At 45.6% G+C, this 24,059-nt stretch overlaps 1 protein-coding gene across 1 annotated transcript; it reads right to left on the reverse strand.

Moving 5' to 3' along the window:
* Positions 1–546: 546 nt before the first annotated feature.
* LOC112840239 (interstitial collagenase) lies at positions 547–8,140 on the reverse strand. The gene is made up of 10 exons (XM_025893471.2): positions 7,956–8,140; positions 7,263–7,507; positions 7,021–7,169; positions 6,655–6,780; positions 5,771–5,926; positions 5,539–5,656; positions 3,695–3,828; positions 1,879–2,041; positions 1,273–1,376; positions 547–1,089 (listed from the first exon to the last, which is right to left on the reverse strand). The coding sequence occupies exons 1-10, from the start codon at positions 8,058–8,060 to the stop codon at positions 989–991; spliced, it is 1,401 nt and encodes a 466-aa protein (XP_025749256.1). The 5' UTR covers positions 8,061–8,140; the 3' UTR covers positions 547–988.
* Between the last annotated feature and the right edge of the window lie 15,919 nt (positions 8,141–24,059).

Genomic DNA, 24,059 nt, shown 5'->3' on the forward strand with positions numbered 1-24,059 from the left:
TCGTAAGCAAAATCTACTGAGGATTGGAGTAACTGTTTGGAATGGTGGCCTGAGAATTCCGGTTTCTTCCATCTTGTGGAAGCCCAGGCGATCCCCACAGCAAGGTGGGGGCCACTGGAGAAATCTGCACCAGCAATCGCGTGTTTCCTTCTGGAGGTGATACAGGTCCCCGCTGGGCACCATGCACAGGCCACCCCTCCTCCACAACACCAGGGAGTGGGACCCCAGAACAGCAGAGCCCCCCACACGCTCAGAGGGAGAAGTCTCTACTAGGTTCTCACTGCTTTTACCTCCAACCAATTTTGGAATCTTTACATGGGCCCAGGGAAGTAGGTTTTAACCTCTTCTACACAATGTAAATGCCATGAAAATGGGGGAATGTTCCAACTTTTTCTGTATCCTAGCTTCCCATGTGAATATTTTGCATATTTGTCTATTCCCACTTCAAATTTGAAAACTAATCTCTGGAAGTATGGTGTTATCATCATGAAATAATCATGTAATAAATAAACTAAAAAGTTTATAAAACAATAGAGACACGGATGGTTTTATTTGAAACACCAGCACTTTATTTTCTGTAATAAAAGTTGTTCCTTGCATATTAGGACGGTCTAGTGGCTGCTTATATGTTTGTGAACTGTTTTTGCTTTGGTGAAGGCTCGGATCTCTGGTCTCCTCTCTTGAAGAGCTGCACTCCAGGATCAACGTCAGGGTCTCATACTTTGGAAAAGCTTTTTTTCCTTGCAAAACTGGCCCATTTGAATCCACAAGCCATGAGCCTGACCTTTCTTAGCCCTCAGCTGTGAAACTAAATTACAACAATATATAACACATTGCGTTCTCAAGCACAAAAAATAGGTGCGGAATGAGGTATAAGTATGGTGACACTTGAGAGCCCTGTATTTTATTTAAACAAATGGCTCTTCAGGAAGACACTGTCCTTGGGCTCTTGAAATGTATTTTTCTGTTGCAACAGTTGTCAATTCCTTCAGCAGCTGAACCAACTATTAGCTTTGTCAATACTCAGAATTCTCTTAGTTTGAAGATCAAATTTGTATTGCGTTGTTCCACGAATGATATAGAAAAATCCTAGAAATAAACAAAAGAGACTTACTACATTATACAAATGATTTCTGGGTTTAACCTTAATTCTTGAAAAACCCTGCCATTTGTGGGAACAAATATTTTTGGCAATTGCTGTTCCAAATAACAACACTGACACTATTCTATGATAACAAAATAGAGGAAATATATATATATATATTCACTTACCATATTTCTGGAAAGCAGCATCAACTTTATGGCCAATCCCAGGAAAGTCAGCTGCTATCATTCTGGGATAACCTGCATCCATGGATTGTTTATATTCATCATACCTGGTCAAAAAATAATTGTAAGTGTCAGAACGTGTTAAATGTGTAGACTTCTCAAAGTCATTACAGGGACTTGGGCGGCAGGACTCTTATAAGAGCTTTTAACTCCACAGATCTTCTGTAGCATGGGGGAGGGGGAGGTAGGACGTTGGGTGAATAGGAGATTTTTAAGGTCCCTCTCAATGCCAACAACTAATTCTAATTCTCCAAGAGGAGCCACACAGTGTCCTACTGAGGTAAGCTGGCACAAGGGGCTCTGTGAAGGTAAATGCCCTTCTTCTTAGTTGTCCTTTTCCAAATTCAGCCCCACGTGTTCCCTGCATTCCCACTGCAGGTGCATGATGATCACCAACCACGGACTTGGCTGCTAGACCGGCCACAGCCATTCACAGCGATGGCAGCTAGCCACGGCAGTACGAGACTCATGTGGAAATGGTTCAATCTAGAATGTTCTCTCTAGGTGGAAAGAGGTGGTGTGCGAACATGTTCTGTATTCAGTCTTTACCTCCAGTACTTGTTAGCAACAAAGAAGTATGTTTTCCCAGTTTCCTCATCAGAAACCGCAGCATCAATGTTCTTCACAGTTTTAGGGAAGCCAAAGGATCTGTAGATGTCCTTGGGGTATCCGTACAGCATTTCCTGCCCCTGAACAGCCCAGTACTTGCCACCTGACAATCAAAAAAAAAAAGAAAGGATGAAAATTCCTGTCTGGGGTACCGGATGACAGTGAGCTGATTTCGGCCAAGTTCTCAGCTTCCCATGCAAGAGCTGTGTCCTGGCTGTACATCAGAACCATCGAGGGAGACTTTTAAAGATACCGATGCTAATATCATATCCGAGATCAATTAAATTAGTATACATTTTAAAGTTTCCTACATAATTCTAATCTACAGTGAGCTTGGAGCGAGACTGGCTTCTGGGGTTGAGGAATTTTTCATGTTCCAGTGACTGAAGAGTTCATCACACCACATCAGTGATACCAGGCTCATTCCTCCAGCTCCCCGTGGGCCGTGGAAGTTCACACCAGTGGTTTCCCAAAGGCCAGAGAGTTGTAGTGACTCACAATCCATAATGACTTGCAACCTTTGTAAATAAAAACCATTGCATCTGACTAGAATACAGCACCAAATAACTAACTGATGCTGAGTCCAGATCTATTTATACTTGGTAAGGCCCACATCACATAAAACTGGTGTTAGGTCTTGAAGCCAGGATTATTCTCACAGCACAAATACACGCATTTGCCCCTTATGAAAAAGCAGCTTGAAACTTTGTGCATCTAAAATCCTATTTCATTTTGTGACAGAAGGTCCAAGAAGCCTGGGTCAATGTTTTTTGCCCATCCAAACCACATTCAATCCTTTGGCTGGGTCAAGTACTTTAATGCTTGTGTGTATGATGCCAAACATCTATTTGCAGAAATACTGGTGTTTGGCATAGATCTTCAAAGCCAAGAGCCCATAATTGGACTATGTTTCATTCTGATAGACTCAAAGAAGTTTGTCTCATTGGATTCGTGGTAGGACTTGCATATTTTAATGTACATAAAAATTGCCTGGGAATCTTGTTAGAATTCCAGAAGGTCTGTGGAGAGCCTGGGTGGCTCAGATGGTTAAGCCTCTGCCTTTGGCTCAGGTCATCCCACATCGGGCTCCCTGCTCAGCAGAGAGCCTGCTTCTCCCTCTCCCTCTGCACCTCCCCCTGCTCATGCTCTCTCTCTCTATCTCTCTGCCTCAAATGAATAAATAAAAAAAACTTAAAAAAAAAAAAAGAACTCCAGAAGGTCTGGAATGGGAGCCAATCTTATGGATGGGCCTTGAGGACATTATGCTAGTGAGAGTCTGTTTCTAACAGACTCCCTGGGGGATGTCGATGCTGCTGCTCTGAGGACCATGCTTTGATAGCGGGCTCCCAGAGCAGCCTCTCCCTCCCTCGGAAGACCCATTGGTATTAAAATAGGTCTCTAGGAGATCTGGATACTTCAATGTTTCTGTGTCGTCCATTCTAGCCTGTGGGCCCCAGTCTCCCCCTTTTGTTCCTGAGCATCTCCAGGGTGGGTACGTAAATAGTTTCCACAGAAAACGCTTTCATAAGTCCAGGTTCATGAACTGGCAGAACACCCACAGATACACTTTTTATTTAAAATGACTCAGAAGTGCACTGGGTAAAGCTCAGTTGAGGTAATGGACTCCCATCGCTGTGGTAAGTGAGATCGTCAGACTTTCCAAAGGCCGCGGAGAGAACGTGGCCAGGACTCGCTTAATAGCTCAGCCTCAAAGCAGATGAATTCATGGAAACGGAACAATAGTGGGAAGAGTTACCTTTGAAAAACCGGACTTCGTCTCTCTCAGCAAATTCATAAGCAGCCTGAAGTCCACTTGGCAGGTTTGGCCAGAAAGTAGAAATGAAATTGAGCTCAACTTCTGGGTAGAAGGGATTTGGGCGCATGTAGAACCTGAATTGGAAAAAAAGTGGAAAGGGTTTTGATCTGGATGCAAGGGTGGGCTGACCTTTAACAAGCCCATCAGGCCAAAGCAACCTCCAGAACATAAACAGTCACATGTAGCAGAATGGTGATGAAGGGATCCGTTGTGCACAAATTCTCACGATCTAACTGCTGGTTTGGTGGAGCCATTTGGAGCCAGTGGCCCAACAACCGTGGTCGGAACCCACTGCTGGTCATGAACACCCAGCACGCACGGAGGCAGCAGGCCCTGTCCCTGCACCTTGCAAACGCCCTGCGGGAGCCTGGTATTCTCGTCTCACCGATGAGAGATCGAGGTCAGGGAGGGGAAGGGAGCTGTTTATGACCACATATCTGATAAGAGAGAGGCAAAGTTAATTTTAGACTCAGAGCTGCAGCCGCTCGGTTCCTCGTCCTTGGGTTGGTTTTACAGTCCCCAGGGGAGACTGGCAGCTCCAATCCCCCTCCGCTGACTGAGACCCTGGGCAAGTCTGCTACTGTCTCTAGCCTCCCATGGCTTCATGACTTGGTCACACATAAGTGCGCTCAGCGTCCTTTCAGTTCCTGCAAATCCTAGACTTGTGTCTGTTCTTGGGAGAAATCCCTCAAACACTTGCTTTGATAGGTGCGTCCTGCTCTATTGAGAGCTTTCCTTTCAAACCGACTATTTCCTTAGCGCTGTCCCGCTTTGAGCCACACCCTCTATGGTTTGCTCCAGCCTTTTACCCTTAGCAGAGGATGGAAAGCATTTGGAACAAATACGCTATGTTTTAAGGGCAGATATGACCACAGACAGAGCGATGAAACAGTACGGACAAGACTCCAGGAATAGCGGCTAAGAAGTGAGCTCATCGGAGCCCCCGTCCTTTCTATGTGCTGATGGCCCTGGCCCTTCCTTGATGCTGATCGTTCTGTGGATGGCATCATTCAGAAAAAGACTGTATTTTTCTTCTTCATGGTCCTTTAGAAATCAGGATGGTACAGACCACAGGCCTGTGTCTTGCATGTGAGGGGACCCTAGTGTCTTTGAGTCCACATGCTGCAGAGGGGGCACCAGGACCCTCCTGTGAGGAGAGAAGCATGTGGTGACCACCCATATCTGCTCAAGGGAGGGTCCTCCTGAACTCTTGGGGGTTTTCCCCATGATGGCTCCTCCCCTTCTCTAGGTCTCTGCAGATCACGGGCTTGGGGTGGGGGCATCTTTACTAGGATAGAGTGGCTCTACAGCCCTGCTCAGCATGATGGTGCTATGGGAAGGATGGGCTTCTCTTTATGAGTTACTAACACTCCTTCATTCATGTTTCATCATGAGGAGCGGCATTAATGAAGAGAGCTCGGGAGTGGGAATCAGAAGATCAGTTACTGCTCTGTCACCAGAGAACTCTGTGCCCTGAAAGGATCTCTTTACTTCTCCCTGCCTTACTTTACTGATCTGTAAAATGGGATTCTATTAACTGAATTTTCTACTTCAATGGTATTTTTTTCCGAGAACCAAACAACAGAATACATGTGGGGGGAAAGGCTGTTACAAGTTCATCACACTGTGCAAATGCATGCAATTGCTCACATTTAATCATAATTATGTATGCAACAAGTGTAAGATAAATAGTGTGTGTGCCCAGTAGTGGCCCGTAGGCACCCACAGTCGTGAGTACTATTATTATCACAAACACAAAACACAAAGAAGAACTGATGTCCTACCTATCTTTAAAGAACATCACTTCTCCCCGAAATGTAGTGATAGAATCAAAGATTAATTTACTATCACACACTTGTGGTGTTTGGGGGCCTGTTGGCTGGACAGGATTTGGAGAAGGTCCTAAAAGAAAAAAGAGATCCGGAGTTAGTTCTGCCGTGTGTTGGACAGCTTCTTAAAGGCGACAGCTAAAGGTTGTTCTAACGGCCCCTTGTCCCCAATTTTCTGTACACTCACCATATATGGCCTGGATGGCATTGATGTCATCCTGGGATAGTTGGACATGACCATCGTACATGTAGTTGGGGTACATCAGAGCCCCAATATCAGTAGAATGAGAAAGTCCAAGGGAATGACCCAACTCATGAGCCGCCACACGATACAGGTTGTAATCTAAAAGGTCCGATAAATGCATTAGCGATTATTTGCAGTGTTCTCAGTTTTGAGACATGTAATTAAGAAGGAATCTACAACTTTACAAGGACCGGTGCTCGTATTTTGTTGGCAGCTTTTTGAAATAGCCATAAAACTTTTTCCCCAAGATGGGAGAACGGGAGGCTTTTCTAATGGTGAAGACACAGGCTACAGCCCAAGCTCTGTGTTTACACTGACACGATGAAAAAGCAAGCTCATCCAACTCTGAGTCCAGCACAGATCAGTCAGTCTTGTCAGTGGTTAGATGGTACATATTAGTTCACGGAGAAGCAGTGGAGTCCTATTAACAATTTTTTTCTTCCTATCTACAAACTGATACATGCCTATGCTGGGAATTTTGGAAAACACAATCTCTCCTCCCTTAATTTTCACTAACCTTACTAACACTGTTAAATTTCGGTGTGTCCCTCTAATAAAAAATAATTCTATGTAGATGCCCACAAGAAAAACATTAAGATTTTCAACGTTTTCTTAATAGAAACTTTGGAGTGGCCTATTTGCAGCCAACAAGATGTTATTACTAACAGAAATAACCCTTCTCTTCCAGTTTTCTAAATGTAACATTAATTTTATAAGTGGCAGTAGAAAAATACGTCCTTCTATGGATGCATTCTTTCAGTTAAGCCAAACAATCTTACAGTGAAGCAAGAAGGGGTGGGGAAATGAGACAAGATGAGTTGACTCACTTCTGTAATTGTTGGTCCATGTTTCATCTTCATCAAAATGAGCATCCCCTCCAAGATTTGGGCCTGGTGGGAAAGCATGAGCGAGGTTTCTGTCGGGTCCATCAAAGGGAGAATTGTCGTAGTGATCTGCCAGAAACAGAATTCAAGAAATGTCCTTCTTGGTCCCGACTTAGGCTAACCCAAGAGAGAAAGCATTGGCTTTGCTGGGAGGTCAACAGACTTCCATCAAATGTGATGTAGTTTCCCTCCTTAAGCCTGTTAAATCAACACTCCTCTTAAACAAGTTCTTCCAGCTTAAAGATGAAGGGATTTAGAGGCAAGTCGAACTGAAAGTGAGGATACTGCTGTGGGACAAGAAAAACTTACCTCCCCTGACAAAGGATATCATAATGTCCGCTTGCCCCCGTAAGACCTTGGTGAAGGTCAGGGGCGAGACATTACTCCAGAGTTGAAACGCTTGCTCAATGGCACTGTCCACGTCTGCTCTTGGCAAATCTGGTGTGTAATTTTCAATCCTTAAAATGGAAAAAAACAGAGACACATCAGACCTCATTGCTTACGGCTCTGCTGGGAAAGAGCGCCCTCGCTCTGGTGCTCGGTCTGGTTACCTGTAGGTCAGGTGTGTGTGCTCCCATCGGAGGGTCCTATCAGTGAGGACGTACTGAGCCACGTCGGGCACCCCACATCTGGGCTGCCTCATCAGATGCAGGGTGTCAGCATCTATCTTCCCGGTCACCTTCAGCCCAAAGAATTCCTGCATTTCCTTCAGCTTCTCAGTCACCAAACTGCTCTTCCTCTGCCTTACGATTTGCTTCCCATCACTCTTCAGGTTGTAGTAGTTTTCCAGGTATTTCTGATGAAATATAAAATTACTGAAACACTGGACGGGAGATCTTTCTCTTTCCTAAAGATTGACAATCAGAAGCTTTAGCTGGAGTGGAGAACTACTTTTAAAGATCGTGTCTAGATTTCATGGTGGAAATTATCATTGGTGGAGGCTAACTGGAGGGTAGAAATCTCCCTACTACTAGTTAGTATGCCGTCTGAGTTACAATTCGTAGAGTCACATTTGCATATCATTCCCTTAGTTCCCACTCACCTCCAGCTGGAAAAGGGAAGAGAAAAACCCGTGCGTAGCTGGATACAGCTTTGGGGAAAGGGTCCTTTCTACCAAACATTTGTCTTTGTGAGAAGTCCCCCCTTCAATAAACCACTTTATGCTACGACTACCGCTCCGTACAACTGAGGAAAAACGCAAATAAAGGCTCCAGCATTTGTGGCGCATGAAATTCGGCGTTTACCTGGACCACCTCCATGTCCTGCTCTTGCGTTCCTGCGGTTGCTGCAGGGAAGCCGTGGGACCCCACGCCCCAGACCAGCACTAGCAGAACAGGAAGGCTGGGCATGCTGGCTTCGCTTTCCTTCTCTGCTGAGGGACCCGGACGCTCCCCACCGGCCACCCCAGTGCATCAGCTAGGAAATCTCCCTCTTTATATACAGGTCTGCGCTTCCAGAAAGCCAGAGGCTGGCTGACTCATGTTTCATAATATGCTCTTTGATTAGTGAGAATAGCTCAAGCAATTATCAGAAATGGTGACGTCTGCAGATTATTTAGATTCACTTGGTGTCGCAATCTCATGATTAAGACACACTACCAAACAGGAAGTGTGTGAAGGAGGCACAAGACTGTTGTTTTCTCCAATTCATTTCCATCCTATTTGAGAAGGGTTCTAGAGTACTCCATGAGCATTTGGGAAAGTAGGCTTTGCTCCTTGATTTTACTGGCCGTGAGGCGCTCCAGGGTGCACCCCGCTCACAATCCCAGGGCAGGGGCAGAGCTGCTGACCCGTAGATGTGTAGGGTGGTTGTTCAGCACCCGCACTGCTGAAGCTTGTAGCCCTGCAGGCTCACCATGGGGCAGGCATCCCGCCTTCAGAGGCACTCCCTTCCACCTTTACTAAGTCTCCTGGGACACCTTCAGGGTCCCACGGTTTCTCTCAATCTTAATTCAGGCCCAGGAGTGAGAACCTTGGCTGAGAAACCCCCGTACACAGGTGGGGTATGCGATAACTCACACCCGGTGTAGACACTGCCCGTTGGCATCATGGGACATGTCGGATCCTTCTCTGAAACCCTTCAGAAGGTACCAGGGGAGGCAGGGGCTTGCAGGAGACCAAGTCTTATTGTCTTACTGGGAGTTTGCTGTCTTATTTTTTTTAAAGATTTTACTTATTTATTTGACAGAGAGAGGGAACACAAGCAGGGGGAGCAGCAGAGGGAGAGAGAGAAGCAGGCCTCCCGCTGAGCAGGGAGCCCGACGCAGGGCTCGATCCCAGGACCCCAGGACCATGAACTGAGCCGAAGGCAGTTGCTTCACCTACTGAGCCCCCCAGACACCCCTTGCTGTCTTATTTTTAATCATCCTCGTTCCCCTCGATGCGACCACATCTTTGCTCGTTGGCACTAGGCAGCAATGATTTCTTCTTCCATGTATGCATGTGTTCATGTATTTACGCCTTCATCTATTTGAATGATCTTATTTAGCATCTTTTGTGCACCAATTACTATGGCAGAGGGTTAATTAATAAACAGACATCGTTGTGGGACATCTTAAGATGGCTTTAACAGGAGTTCATATAAAGCTGCTCATGTTAGTTTTACCAGGAAATGCTGGGAGAGAAGAGACAGTAGAGCTGGTCCAACCCTAAATTTCCTGACCTTCATTAATCCTCCTACTGCCATCATAATTTTTGCCAAATCTCAGTACCACCACTAGTGTTATTTTTGTATTTTTCTTGAAATTTACAAGTTTTTCCTCATTTTTAAGAAAGATTTTATTTATTTCACAGAGAGAGAGAGAGAGCACACAAATGGGGGGAGGGGCAGTGGGAGAGGAAGAAGCAGTGTCCCCGGTGAGCAGAGAGCCCAACACGGGGCTCGATCCCAGGACCCTGAGATCGTGACCTGAGCTGAAGGCAGATGCATAACCAACAGAGCCACCCAGGTGCCCCAAGTTTTGCCTCATTATAGGCTATCTTATCTGTAAATCATGGTTTAATGGGTTATTATTTTTCTATACGTATTAAAATAAATACATGGCTATGTAATGAAAAATGTTCATTTATGTATCTATGTTCTATATTAAAGTGTCTTGTGGGGGTGTCCTTTCTACCCTTGGTGAGAAAAGATGATCTAAATCTGTGGCTTCCTCTACTGACACCCCACCCTCCTTCCTAGAAAGCGTTTAATGAGACGTAAAGGTGAGAACCACTCGTCTCTCTTCTCCGCCTTCAGCACCCGATGGGGCCCCCGCCTTTCCCACCTGTCCGGTTGGCTTTCTCACCTTCATGACTTCCGTTTTCCTTGCCACATGAAGAACAACATCTTGTGTATAAATATTGCTTCAGTGTATTTCGGATTGATGTGAAAGAGCTCATTTCCTCCCTAATTATCTAACCACAACTTCCTCATCTAAGTGGAGTGATGGGTGAGTTCAAGACAGTAAGAGGAATTAGAAGAAATTCTCATGAAGTTGAAATCCTCTCCTCACAGGCATCAGATGGAGGAGGGCGCGGCTGGGACCACAGAACACCAGCAACTGAACGGACTTCAGTGCAGGCAAGGGAAATCCTGCAAGAAACTCTTTACGTTAGAGCTTGTGTTTTAAAGTCAAGGGGTAGCAGACACACCCTGACTCTTGGGGAGTCTGGCCAGTGTGAAGAGGATGCACCCCGCTCCACTGGGCAGTGGGAAGCAAGGGTCCCCACATTAGCTCTAGAGCATGTGACTGTCTGGGGCTGGGCCAGGAATTTCGAAGGTATCACCCGGGAAGAGCCTCTTAAAATGTTCAGTGTGGCAGAAGTCTACATAGCCTACAGTCTGCAAGTTTTCCAACGTTTGTGAACTACTATATCCTTTAAACAAAATCCCTTTTGGAAAGCCAACTAGTAAAGCCGATGAGAGAAGAAGCACCCTCCGGAAGTGGGAAATGGGGCCGGAGAGCCTTGCCTCCCTCCCTCCCATGTAGTCCCCTGTCTCCTCTCCTCTAGCGAGGTCTCTGATTTCCATGCAACAGTGAAGATTCAGTAAAGTGAAGCTCAGAAACCAAGGTCTAGCCCAGCACCCTGATTTTCCAGATGAAGAAACTGGAGAACAGAGAGGGTGCCCACAGCCTGGTGGTCCAGGGGCAGGGGTCGTGGCCGGGGAGAGCACTAGGAGCTTGGCTTACACCTTCTGCTCTTGGTCTGAGGGCAGAGCTCTTGGCCGAAAAGCCTCAAGTGTTTCATTACAACTTTGTGAATGCTGACGGGCATTGCAAACTGGTCACTGAAATAGCTGTTTGTTAAATTTCTTCCCAAAATAACAAAGAATTTTAAATTAAGTTTGGTTAGGCAGCCAGCCTCGAAGATTCCCGTGGTACTGAATCTTGAAATTTCCAGTTAGGTATTCACATAACTCCTTGATTAGTGCCTGCATGTGATCTATCTGAGAGTGGAAAGGAAAACATAAAAATCTAGACCAGAAAGCTGGGGATTAATTCCTACCAAAATCCTAGCAATGCTTGAACTTGGCATAGTTTCCAAGAAGCTCAAGACATGTTAGAATTTTATTGCTCTTCACCTTCGAATGTTTTTTCCCTGGGGCCTTTTTCCCCCATCACCCCCATCTGGATGTAGTTTTGTGGAAATTAGTCCTCTATCCTGTATTTCCCGGGAGAATGGCGGCCTCAAGTGGGCTCTTGTGAGTGCGGCTGCACCAGCGGACTCCTGACTATTTCCAAACAGGCAAATTGTTTCCAAGGTTTTCATGCCTACTGCTCTGGGGAAGGACTCAAACATGTTTGCGTTTTTCCATATTAAGTTCCATCTTGGAATAGCAATCTTACTTCATGGTTTTTTATGCTTGGAAATACAGCCTTTTAATTTTATAATTCAACTTGAGTGTCAGATTTTTTTTTTCTGTTTTTTTGGTCCTACAAGGCTTGAAATGATCTTTAGCAGAACCTTTAAATATTGAATGCTGTTTTGCTTTGGGAGTAACATGAGGGACGGCTTTGCCCCACCCGGTATGTTCTCCTTACGAATGGCCCCATGGTAGCTTCATGGACAACAAGTGTGTGTGGGTCTGACATTTAACAGATGCTGTGCACCTGTTGTTCCTTTGGTCGTCATGGCTACCTTCCAGGTAGAGATGATTGACGCATCGACCTGCAGTCACTTACTGTCATGGATCTGTGTAACTCCAGTCCACCAGCCTTCATGGTGCCCTGTCACCAGACATGACACTGGGTAAGGGATTTGCCTCCCTATCAGAGAAAGTGTTGTGAGACACGAGGCTGGTTCCGTTGGTTCTGTCACGTCTATAGTTATGTCTCCATCCCACCACCCTGTCCCTCGGGCCTGAAAGGATCTTCGCTGAACCCCGCAGACATCTCTAGATGCCTGAGGCTGGAATGCATCTCTTCGTTCTAACAGGAAATTAGTATGGAAAAGCCAGTGAGTTGGCTCAGCCCCTCCGTGCATAAGCTTATGCCTTCCCCTGTGATTTCCACCCTTCTGGCTTTTCTGTCGTGTCTCCTTTGGTACAAATCTTTTCCCGCACCCTGTGAACTTGTCTACCTGGTGGAAAAGATCAACTCCCCAAACATCTCTCCGCTCTTTACCATCCACCTTATTGTTTAAGCTTGACCTTGACTTTGATCCCTCGCCCTGGGCTCTCAGGGGTGACTACTAACATCCACCACGGGGTCATGGTGCCACTGACTCTCTCTGGCATTGTCTTGGACAGATCCTTCTTTCCTTGGCCTGGGAGTCTCTGCACTTTGCTTTTTCTCCCTGTACTTTTGGATTACTTCCTCTTCTTTGCTGGGTCTCTTCCTTTTCCCCCTGGAATCTATCCATTCACTCAGGCCCTGCTCTGAGTCCTCATCTCTCATTGCTGGCCACTTATTACCCCAGGACAGGGGTCTCTCCTCCTGTAACTTCAGCTTACAGCCTCACAAAAGTTCCTCCCCGAACACAGGCCCCAGTCTTTTCCCGGAGCCCTACCTGGGCTTCACCTGCCACTGGGACGGCTCCATCTGGGGGTGGTGTCGTTTCCTTCCAAAGCGGGACTCTAATTCCTCACTGTTAAACTTCTTACCTGGAACAGAGCTTCCTAAACCACAGACTGCGTTCAAATTGTGCCCTTACTACATAGCCTGTTACTCAGTCTTTTTATGTCTTTTTTTTAATTAGTTCCCGATGTAGAGGTTAGTGATTCATTCATTGCACACAACACCCAGAGCTCATCCCATCACGTGCCCCCCTCCGTGCCCATCCCCCAGTTACCCCAACCCCTCACCCTTGTCACCTCCAGCCCCCCGCAGTCTGTTTCCTAGAGTTAAGAGTCTGTCATGGTTTGTCTCCGTCTCTGTTTTCATCATATCAGTCTTTTTATGTCTTGATTTTCTCATCTGAAAACTGGAAATAACTCTAGCCCGTGCCAGGCGGGGTTCTGAGACGAGACACACATAGGATATACTAGTCCAGAGGCTGGGACACGGTGGGTGGTAACTACAGAAAGCCCCATAATTCTTTCTATGAATAAAATCTTTCCGTGGTTTCCTTTATTGCCCAAAGTGAATGGCATGTGGAAAACCTGCCGTGCTCAGGCCCAGAGAGACGCCCCAGTTTCGCTTCCCTCTCCCCGCACACCCTGAGCTAGGCTGTTTCCCACACGTGAGCTGCACCCCATTTGCCCCCTTGTCCCACGTCACAGCCCCCTCTGTTCCGCCATCACAGAGTTCTGCGTCCCTCCAGGTCTCGGTCAAGTGCCGCTTCATCCACAATGTCTTCTCTCTCCTCCCCACTTGGAGTATTCACAAAACATTCCGCTTTCTTAAAGCACTTTCCATATTTTCCTTACCCTGATTTGACTCTCCTAACGGAAGGCAATTGGTTGAAAAGAGGGCTGGCATTTTGTGTTTGTGTTGCTATCCATTTTCCAGGGTGTACCAGGTTTGGGTACAAATTTGCTTGATGTGGAAAATGTTAGCTTAAATTCAATAGAATAGAAAAAGTTACACATTCACACTTTGGAGGGTGTTTCTTCTTTCAGAGAGATTTCTTTCATTTTGGCAAACTTGGGAAGAACCATAGCCACGATGGGGGCTGAAATGGTTAAACCCCAGGATCGTAGTGAACTCCCAAAGAAATGGTAATGATCAGGTTGGCAGAGCACATGTGGATAAGAACACACTAGTTAATGATTCCCTGAATTTTCTATAAAAAACTGAATGCATATAGACTGAACTCATTCCCATGTATTAAATAGGTACGATATACAAGGCATCAGGCCCCATGCTAGGAATTGCAAAAATAATCAGATATCCAGTTTTATCTCAGAAGTTACTTTTTTCATGAAATGGATATGGCCCGATTGTTGTATAATCATTTCTTAAAGTAGCTGTTAAAAATTGTAGGTGTAATTTATATTACACCAATGAATATTTATGTAGGCACGGATCTCCAAAATGTTTATGGGAGACAGTAGGAAAAATAAGATTTAAAACACAAGGATGTACTTTTCAGCCAATTTACCCAGAAACCCACTAATGGCCAAAACAAATTCAATCAAAATCTCTTTTTGCTATTCATGTAAGCATCCCTCTCTTAGTTCTGGTACTTAGTTCTTAGAACCTAGCACTAGTAACACATCTTGTCATGATGGTGCAAGTAGCATCAGTTGGGCATTCTTGGAGAGACAGTTGGAGGGAGGTGTACAGGAGCTGCGTGGTTAGACGTTTGTCTGGACTACCTTCCAATAAGCCCCTTGGAGGGTCTTCTGTTGGGTCCCAGGCAGCTGATGAGAGTGAAGGGCTCCCAAGCCATTCTGCACACTAAACCATGAGTAAGTATCAGTTGGGATTTGGGCTGCACAAAGGATGTGCAACTAGTCAATTTCAGAGTCATGTATCACATTGTAGAGAATTTCAGAGATTCACTCCATTACAGGAAAGGAGCCAGTATGCCGAGTCTTTGAATTGCCTCATGAAATAATTTAATCTTAGAGATCAGTTGAAACGGTCATCAACTTCTGCTTCCCTATTTTAGGTTAGGTGATAACAAACAGACGTTGGGGTAGCATCATATTATTTTCTAAATGAATTACATGCGATCTGAACAGTATCTGGCACTGTGTAACTGGGTTAAGAGCTAACGAAGAGTTAGCCTTCCTGTTTTTATGATCAGTTGTCCTTTACCAGTTGAATTCAATGTAAGACATGGAGGTAGCTGTAGCTTCCTACTTTCAGCCAGATTCTGTGGCAGCCTGAGCCTGGCAGGGGCTCGTACAGAAGCTCGCGGAAGACAGTGACTTCCCCTTAAGCACACGGCTCCCCTTCATGGTTTTGGGAAAAGAAACTAGGTTCCCAGGCTGTACAGCTTTCGAAAGGAGCAGGAGAATATGTACAGATATGGTGAAGCAGACACAAGGGTTTTTAGAGAAATCTACCCCAAAGAGAAGAGCCAGTAGCCCTTAGAGGCCTCTATCTTGAAAGCTACACACCTAGAACATTGGGGTGTTTTCTTCCCTGGCCTTGAGCTCAGCCTGAGGTCACAGAGCCTCCTCAAATGCCCAGCGTCCTCTGGTTCTTCTCCCTCTCCCAGGGCCCTGCTGTCGAGGTTGTAAGAGCAAATCTGCAAACTCATTCATACTGAGGGGTTAGCACAGTCTCCGTATAAAGGGGGACCGGTGTGTATTGCATATTTTATGTGTATATGTAGATATATATTGACCTTTGTGACTCAAAATCTATAAATATGCTTATCGGATTAACTTTATAAACATAGGTGCACTTAGCACAGTGCCTGTGAAAGAATGCATACATACAGCTCTATGGAGAAGGTATGTCATAGGATAATATATTGGGATGTAAAATGGTATTTTGTCCCATAATCTCCCCAGAGCTTGCCAAGAACAGTGTGTTCCCTGGTTCAGAGGTGTCTTCAGGACTATAATCAAAAGTGACTGGATTAAAGGCAATATCTCTTTCCAGCTTCTGGGAAAACCTAAGATCATGTGGGGAGGTTATGTGCGGTGTCTTCAACTAAGAAGGGAAAGGAAAAAGTTTGGAGGGAAGCCGGAGGGAGAACAGCAGTTTCCTTAAACTGGAAAAGGGAACATTTGGGCAGTGCCCACCAGGCCTAAAGACCCACGCTCCACTTCCTGCTCCTTGGAAGCTTCTGGGGGCTGCTGTGGGGTGGGCGTAGGGAGGCTGGGTTCCTTAGGGCTGGATGCATTCCACCATCTGGGTGAGGAGAAACGGAAACACGCATTATCTTCTCCAATGCACCAGGAGGTGGCACAGTGGAGGTTTAAACCCAGTCGGGTTCCAAGGTCAATTGTGCATTCCAATACCAGTGTTTGCTCACAAAACGGTGGCTTTCTAATTATAGTGAGTGAGGATGGTTACCTTATACATGGGGAGGAGATGTGTAAGAGAATTTTCTTTCAGGTACCCTCCAAAAGGTGTAGTAGGAAAAGTACAGAATTTTGAGTCAAATGACATGAGTTTGAATCACAGCTGAGCGATCTTGGCTGTTATCATTTGCAAAAAAGGAAATTATAATGCCTAGCCCATGCAGTTATGATATGATTGAACTGGTAGGTACCTTGTAAACTGAATGACTGCATATGGTAATTATCCTTACCTCCTGACCTTTAAGACCGTCTCCACGATCAGGTGCTCCATAGCGATACAAGATAACCAGGGGTTCACAGACATGAAACCCATTTTCTGGGTCTATAGTTAGCATTTTCTTGAAATAAAAAGATAAACTTGCTCTTAGAATACTAATCAAAATACTATGCAGGCATTACTAATTTAATTGACTCCCATTGATTGGAACTTCAGACAGCGTGATTACAAACGTAGACTTAATATGGATGGACATAGAACCAGAAGCAGAATTCTGAATGTGAAAGAAATCTAATTTTTGTGTAAAGCAGGTTTGAATTCAAAACTCGATTTTGCAGCTTTTTAGACCTGTAGCCTTCCACACGTTAACCTTTCTGACATCTCATTTTCTCACATATAAAATGCAAACAATAATATGAGGATTTTCCATGACAGCTTTATGGCTACGTGAATCCCCAAATGCAAACATACATCATGCTTATCACATAATAGCTGCTCGATGAGCGTCCATTCCTGGTAGAGGGGAAAGACACCTAAAATCATCCTACGTTAGCCATCCAACATTGGACATGAGGAAATAGAGGCCCTACGTTTCCATTTGTTTTATTTCTTGGAAGCAAAACTCTTGCAACTATGAGTCCTGATGAGAACATGTCAATATGCCAAATATTGCTAGTAAAAAGCTATCTATAATGTAACTTAATCACGATTCTTGAAGAAATTGTTATTATGCAACAAGGTACAGCATGTCAATGTCAATATAGTTTTTGCCTAAATGTCCGTCGTAAGCCAAGACAGTGAGTGACTCCTTGACTAGTCTGGAGGCTCTCCCAAGAAACAGCTACACTACAAGATGTATTATCATCCCCTTTGGCACGGGCTACATGTGTCTCTAATACTAGATGTCGAGGTGGCAAGTTTCTCAGTTGTGTAAATCATGACCAGGAAGTCATGTAACATACATACTCACCTTCAGTTTTATCTTGGGAGAGTGAAGCAGTTTCCTCTTAGTCACACTGAGCAGCTTTTATTGATAAATAGTTACTTTATGAATCAGCTGTTGTTGTCGTCCAGGGTGGGACCCCCCGACCCGAAGTGGCTTTTTCCTACTGACTAATAGGGACTAATGGAGGCTGTGGCTTCTGTGGTAAATCTGGAAGGCCAGGGTGCTTCTCCCCCAAATGCTGTGCCCCCTGTTTGAAGCACGTGTGATCTACTTCAGAAATGCATAAGAAACGTACTGTGTGTGCAGCAGGTAACACTCGCTAAAGTTACCTGTTCAATTTATTGTTTGTAGCCTGACGACTTCCAAAGTGGATTTACTGCTGAATTATGCACAGACTGAATTAATTAATTAATAATATGTTTCGGGGAATGTTTTCTCGGTTGTTACATTTATTAATGGAAATATGATGTTTTTCGTTATGTAATAGCAGGTTGAATTCTTGATATTCTTCCCTCTATAATATAACTCAGAAAAAAAATACCTTTTCTTCACTGTGGTCCAGCCAACTCTTTGTGATTCCCCAAAAATGTTCTGTTATCTTTCATATCTTCACACCACTGCACACGTGCTGTTCCCTTACCCTCCACACTCGGCCTGCTAGACTCTTATTGGTTAAAGAGCATCTAGGACCAAGCATTGCTTCCTTCCTAAACTCATTCATTCATTCATTCAATAAAAGTTTATTAATAAGCAGCGGTTAAGAGGCAGATGCCATGCTGGGCACTGGAGACAGTCCAAGGTGGGACATTTGGGGACAGTTAGAGCACACTGTGGGTTAATGGGCGCACAGAAGAGGAAGACTGAACACAGCCAGAAGGCAGGGTGTGGAGGTCAAAGATACACTTACAAAAGCACAGACCGTAGGGGAACCAACTGTTGCTTCCCTGCTCACGGACTGTTGGCTTCACCTTGACAGGGCATTTCTCTCTGCCCTGCTGGGACCCCACAGCCAATTCCACATATTCTCTGAGGGTCTGTGGTTTGTCAACCCACTCCCAGTTTAGGTCTAAGCCAAGAATCATTTTGTTGGGGGGTCAATTAGAGTAGATTTATGATAAGGAACTTGGGGAACCTCGTGGACTACAATCTCAGGCCAGCCTTCCTGAGAAATGGGAAGATTGAAGGCTCTGTCTCTGTCTCTCCCTCTTGTTCTTAGCCTGAGCCTGAATATTTGCTTGTTTTCCTTTCTCTGCACGCCGGCTTTGCTCCAAGGATGATGCCCCCCTATACCTCAGTCCGTGCAGGACTTTGAGATACCCTGGTCCCGATTCTGGCTTCAAGCCTTGGTGGACCTTATAGATCCTGACCCCCCCAGCCCCCCACATGGGGACAGGGGGGCTGCAGGAGGCAGGGAGCCACAAGCATACCTCTTTCCTTGCTTGCGGGGCCAACTCTGGCTTTGCTTCTCGGGTGGACCAGCTGGAGCATTCTTGACCCCTAGTCTGAGAGGAATGAAAGCCCTCCTGTGGTCTCCGGTCTCAGCCCTGGGACCTGGATGAAAATTCTCTCCAGACACCTCTCTCCTCCTGTTTCCCTACACACTTCCTACGTGACCAATTTAGATTACTGTCCTTCTGTGATTCTCTATTTTGTCATCTTAGTATCTTAATCCTTTCCATTCTTCACTCACTTCTCCCTGATTTCCTCGCTTGACCTGCTGAAACACTCCTCCACCCACCACCTGCTCATCATTGGATCATCTATGAGGGTTTCCACACTCCCATCCCAAACTGCCCATACCACCAGCACACCACGTCCTGCCCTCTGTGTCAGACACACTGATGTGAATATAATAATCCTGGGCTCTCACAAAGAGCAAGAAGAGGCAATCTATAGTCAGATTCTGATACACCTGTTATCCTGCAAAAACAACTCAGGAATGTGCATTAGGTCCTTCTTTACTTTTGAAACAGCACTGCAAGCTGGGCCACAGATTTATTGTCTCCAAGAAGGTCGGGCTATTTCCTGTCCTGCGGAGACGGCTTCTTCTTGCATCGTTTCCTTAGGGTCCTTAAGGACTGGGGCTTCCCATTCCTTTGTTCTAATAGCTCCGAGGAAGCTCTGCAAGACTGTGCCCAGTGGGGAGATGGGGCCAGATCACAGGGAACAGCCAGGGGCCTGAAGTGACTTGCTGTGTCCCAAAAGCTATGTCTCATCTTTCTTTTTCCGGGGAAAAAAAGCTCACATTGACCACACTAATTCAGCTGCAACCCACCACCACCCCCGACCTCCTGCATTTGCCATTCCCTTAACTCTATGTTTTTTCTCTTTTCCAGAGTGCGTATCTCCTTCTCACATATGGTACAGTGTATTTGTAGTCTAATTCTAGTTCTTATCTGCCTCCCTCGTGAATGTAAGTCCTAGGAAGGGAAAATCTTTGTCCGTTCTGTTGACTGATGTGTGCAAGTGCTCAGCAGCACGCTTACGTGTAGCAACAGCCTGGTAAGTGTTGCCAAGAGTGAGCAAGCGGAGACACCAGTGGACGTCTCCTACCGTGTTGGCCCTTTATGTTCGTCTCGGAATCAGCCGGCCTTCCCCAGACCATGAGCCCCGGGAGGGTAGGCAACAGAGCAGGAGTTTGACCTCAATTTCTGCGAACTGTGGTCTTGTGGCTGAGACTCCCCTCATGCGTTTATCGCTCACTCTCAAGGACGTGATTTGAGCCCGACTAATCACAAGACTACCGTGGGCTGAGAACATTGGCAAAAAGACACACCTACTTCAGAGTTGAATGGTGACAGATTAGGGGTTTGTGGGGAAAGAAATTCTAAGCAAGTTAACGTACGGAAAAATTTAAGGACTACACTGTCACTTTCAGATGTAGAACTTACCAGGGATATGTATTTGTGGTTCTGTGACGGGTCTATAAAATATTTTCCTGCCTTCGGGAATCTACTGGTGGCCTCATGGGTCGCATCTCATCTCAGCCCCTCAGGAGGGGGCAACGCACAGTGCCTTTACGAGTCACCGTGCCCCTTCTGTAGCGTCGGGGTTTGCGGTGATTTCTTAATGACAAATCATCAGATTTTCTTGAATTATGATATGACTACTTTATTAATAGCAGACCTTATGCCTATTCACTTAGATGCACATGAAATACTCTATTACATGCTTCACATTCCTTATCTAAATGGAAAAATAGCAGCACTTACAGGAACTTCTCAAGTTACGAGACCGACTTTTGCATGTCTGTATCCTGCAACCCCTCATGGGGCAGGCCAAGCAACCTGCTACAAAGCACCAGCCCTTCCTCTCTTTTTCAACTCCTGCCCTATTTCCTCTGTCCGTCTTTGCTTTGCTCCCTGCCTCTTGCCATTAATCACATTGGTAGATCAATTCATGTCAACACTCAGAGTAGGGGGCAGCAGAGAGGATCAAACATAAGCCTGGGGTCAGGCAAATGGATTCGACCCCTGACTCTGTCACTTACCATCTGCACGACCTTGAGGATATGGCTCAGTCCTTCTGAGTGGCAGCAACCCTCTTTGTAAAATTGGTTTAATAATATCTACCTCGTTAATGAGAATTAAAAGAAATAATATATGTAAACTATTTGCTTCCTTTCTGCATTAAAATGTCAGCCCTTCAGTTGGATTTCTTAATGTCTGAGGGCAGCTTCTTTTTTTTTGCATCCCTATTAGTACAATTTTACTTGTATTATAATTAATATTCAATTCATAAAAAAACCTAAATCTTAAGGTTTCTTAAGATTTTAAATTCAACTTTCTAATCTTGCTATTCTGTTTATTAACCTAGGAAATGTGTATAAAATGATTATAATCACTTTCATTAGCTCTTTGACTAATATTTAATGGATTTGTATGGTTAAAATTTTGAAATATCCTTAAACATTTAATACTATTTGCATTCATAAATACTTTCATCAACACTTCAAATTACAATCATGATTTTAAAATAGCTAATTCTTCCAAACAATCCAAATCTATTTGTGCAGACTTAAAATCAGAGTATTTCTAAGCACTTAACTCTTATTAATATAATAAACCCAAGAATTGAATTAATTCCACATGAATTAATAGGTCCTGCCAATGTCTTCCATTTTACAGAAAATTGCTTGCACAAATTATTCCCACTGCATTTGAGTGAATTCAGTGTGTCCTTCCCACTGTTCCTCCTCACAGTGGGCTCACATCTTGGTGTGATATTTGGCGATGGGCTTCTGAGAGAGTAACCCATCTGTAGAGAGGGTGAGATTCTGTACCATTTTTATTCTTTATTTTCTCATCAGTGTTAAACCCACCATTCTGTTGGTTTCTTGCCAAGTTCCCATCTGATTCCCAGTTTTGCTTTCATTCCCCCCCCCGCCCCCGATCTAGTGTCACTTCCTGTAATGCAGATGTGCTCTACATTTCCCAGGCAAGAGAAATCAAGCCAGTTCTTGAACATCATCCTGGGATTCAGCACCACGTCACCGTTAGGGCTGGACTTGTCCTAACATGGACTATAAGTCTGGCCCCTGGCGCTTGGCCTCTACTTGGTGTCAAGAAACATGGGTGGCTGGCTTGTCAGCACACACACACACACACACACACACACACACACACACACACCACACACCAGTCCTTCTGGAACAAGATTGCTTGGGGGAAAGGACAGAGGGGAGCCTTGGCAGGTGGGAGGTCCGCCATTGTCCATTATAATTGAGGATAGCGCAGGGGAATTGGGGCAGAGGCCAGGTGTCAGACACAGATACAAGAACGTTGGCCTTTGGGCTGTGGGAATTTTAAATTGCAGAACTGAGGAAGAATCAACTTCCTCTCTTTGTGGTCATGCAGTATGATACAGCACAACATCTAGTTCAGATCGGAGTCAAAACTAAGTGAGATAAGGCCATCAGGCTGCCTTATTGCCTGTTACTCTAGACGAAATAAGAACACGGTCTTTGGAACCAGGAAAGAATGAAATTAGGGCCTGACTCTGCTACCTACAATGTGACCATGGCGGGGTCCCTGTGTCACTCTAAACTCCTATTTCTGCACGGTGGAAACAAGCCCCCGACCCAACGGTACTCATGAGGATGATACGAACACTGGACCTCAAGCCCCTTGTGCCGTGCCTGGGGAACACCAGGTATTCAAGCCTTGCACAGCTGTCCCGTGCCTTTCCCCAGACAAGTGAAGATACGCGTAAGGACCGTGAATCAGGGGGGCCAGTACAAGGAACGCGCGTATTGCTCCCTTCATGCCCAGCCCAACACCTCCTAAGAACTATCTGCACCGGTCACTTCCCCTTTGCCACCCGTCCCAGCCTCTTTGTGGTGGACGGACAGAGATTTCTGCCTCAGCATCTCCCCCCCCCGCCCCGCCCCGCGCTGTGTAGCAGCAACTCGGCTGGTGACATGACTCCCCGTTGCCTCGGCCACCCTTCCAGGATGACCCCACTGTTACGAAAGATCCAGAAGGGCGGCTCACAGGGCGGTCTGCGGCCGGGCGGTGCCCCGTGTGGGCACGATGCCGGGGCGGCCGTGGGGGGCGCTGGGCATGGCTGGCACGCAGGCCGGGGCCGGGCCACAGCCACGGTGACACCGACAGAGACCTGCGCCACTGCTGCGCTTTTGCGTGATGTGGATCAGCAAACTCCTTTACTCTTATTTTCAAGGCTTTGCTTTTTAAAATCTTTTCCAGCTTTATTGAGGTATTATTGACCAATAAACATTGTATGTTTTTAAGGTGTCCAGCACGGTGTTTTGATATTGGTACACATTGTGAAATGATGCCGACGGTCAGGCTGCTCAGCACACCCACCACGGCGCGGAGTTACCTTTTCTCGCGGGTGTGAGTGGCGAGAGCATTTAAGATCCACCGCCGGCAAATTTCAAGTCCACCATACGGAATTAGTGACTGTGGTCACCGTGCTGGGCATTCTCTCTCCAGAACTTACTCGTCTCACATAACCAAAATTTCCTATCTCCCATTCCAACATCTCCCTGTTTCCTCCAGGCCCTTAGTCCTGGCAACCGCCCTTGTACCCTCTGCTTTTAGGAGTTTGACATTTTTTTCGATTTCATGTGTAAGTAAGAGCATGCGGTATTTGTGCTTCTCTGTCTGGCTTATCTTATTTAGTATAATACCCTCAAGTTTCATCCATATTGTTGCAAATGGTAGAGTTTCCTTTTCTTTTTCTTTAAGGTTTAATCATATTCCATTGTGTATACGCACCGTTTTCTTTATCCATTCATCCGCTGGAGGACACTGAGGTTGTGTCTATACGTTGGCTGTTGTGAATCATGCTGCAGTGAACGTGAGAATGCTGATATCTCTTTTTTTATTTCATTCCTTTGGTTATATACCCAGAAGTGCAATTGCTGGGTCAGAGGGTGGCTCTATTTTCAACTTTTTGAGGAACCTCCATACAGTTTTCCAGAGTGGTTGCACCAGCTTGCATTCCCACCAACAGCACACGAGGGTTCCCCTTTCTCTGCATCCTCACCAACATCTGTTGTTTCTTTTTCTTTTTCCTTTCCTTTTTTTTGAGAATGAGAGAGATCATGCACACGAGCAGCAGGGGCAGAGAGAGAGAGAGGATCTCAAGCAGACTCCTCATTCAGTGGGGAGCCTGATGTGGGGCTGGATCCTACAACCCTGAGAACACGATGAGTTGAAATCCAGAGACCAAAGCTTAACTGATTGAGCCACCTGGGCACCCCTCCAACACTTTCCTTTTGTCTTTTTGATAAACTCTTTTATTTTTAAGCCAGTT

The sequence above is a fragment of the Callorhinus ursinus genome, unplaced genomic scaffold (assembly GCF_003265705.2).
Source record: "Callorhinus ursinus isolate GAN/ISIS: 27379988/994484 unplaced genomic scaffold, GSC_fseal_2.0 scaffold19, whole genome shotgun sequence".
In the NCBI taxonomy this organism is placed as follows: domain Eukaryota; kingdom Metazoa; phylum Chordata; class Mammalia; order Carnivora; family Otariidae; genus Callorhinus; species Callorhinus ursinus.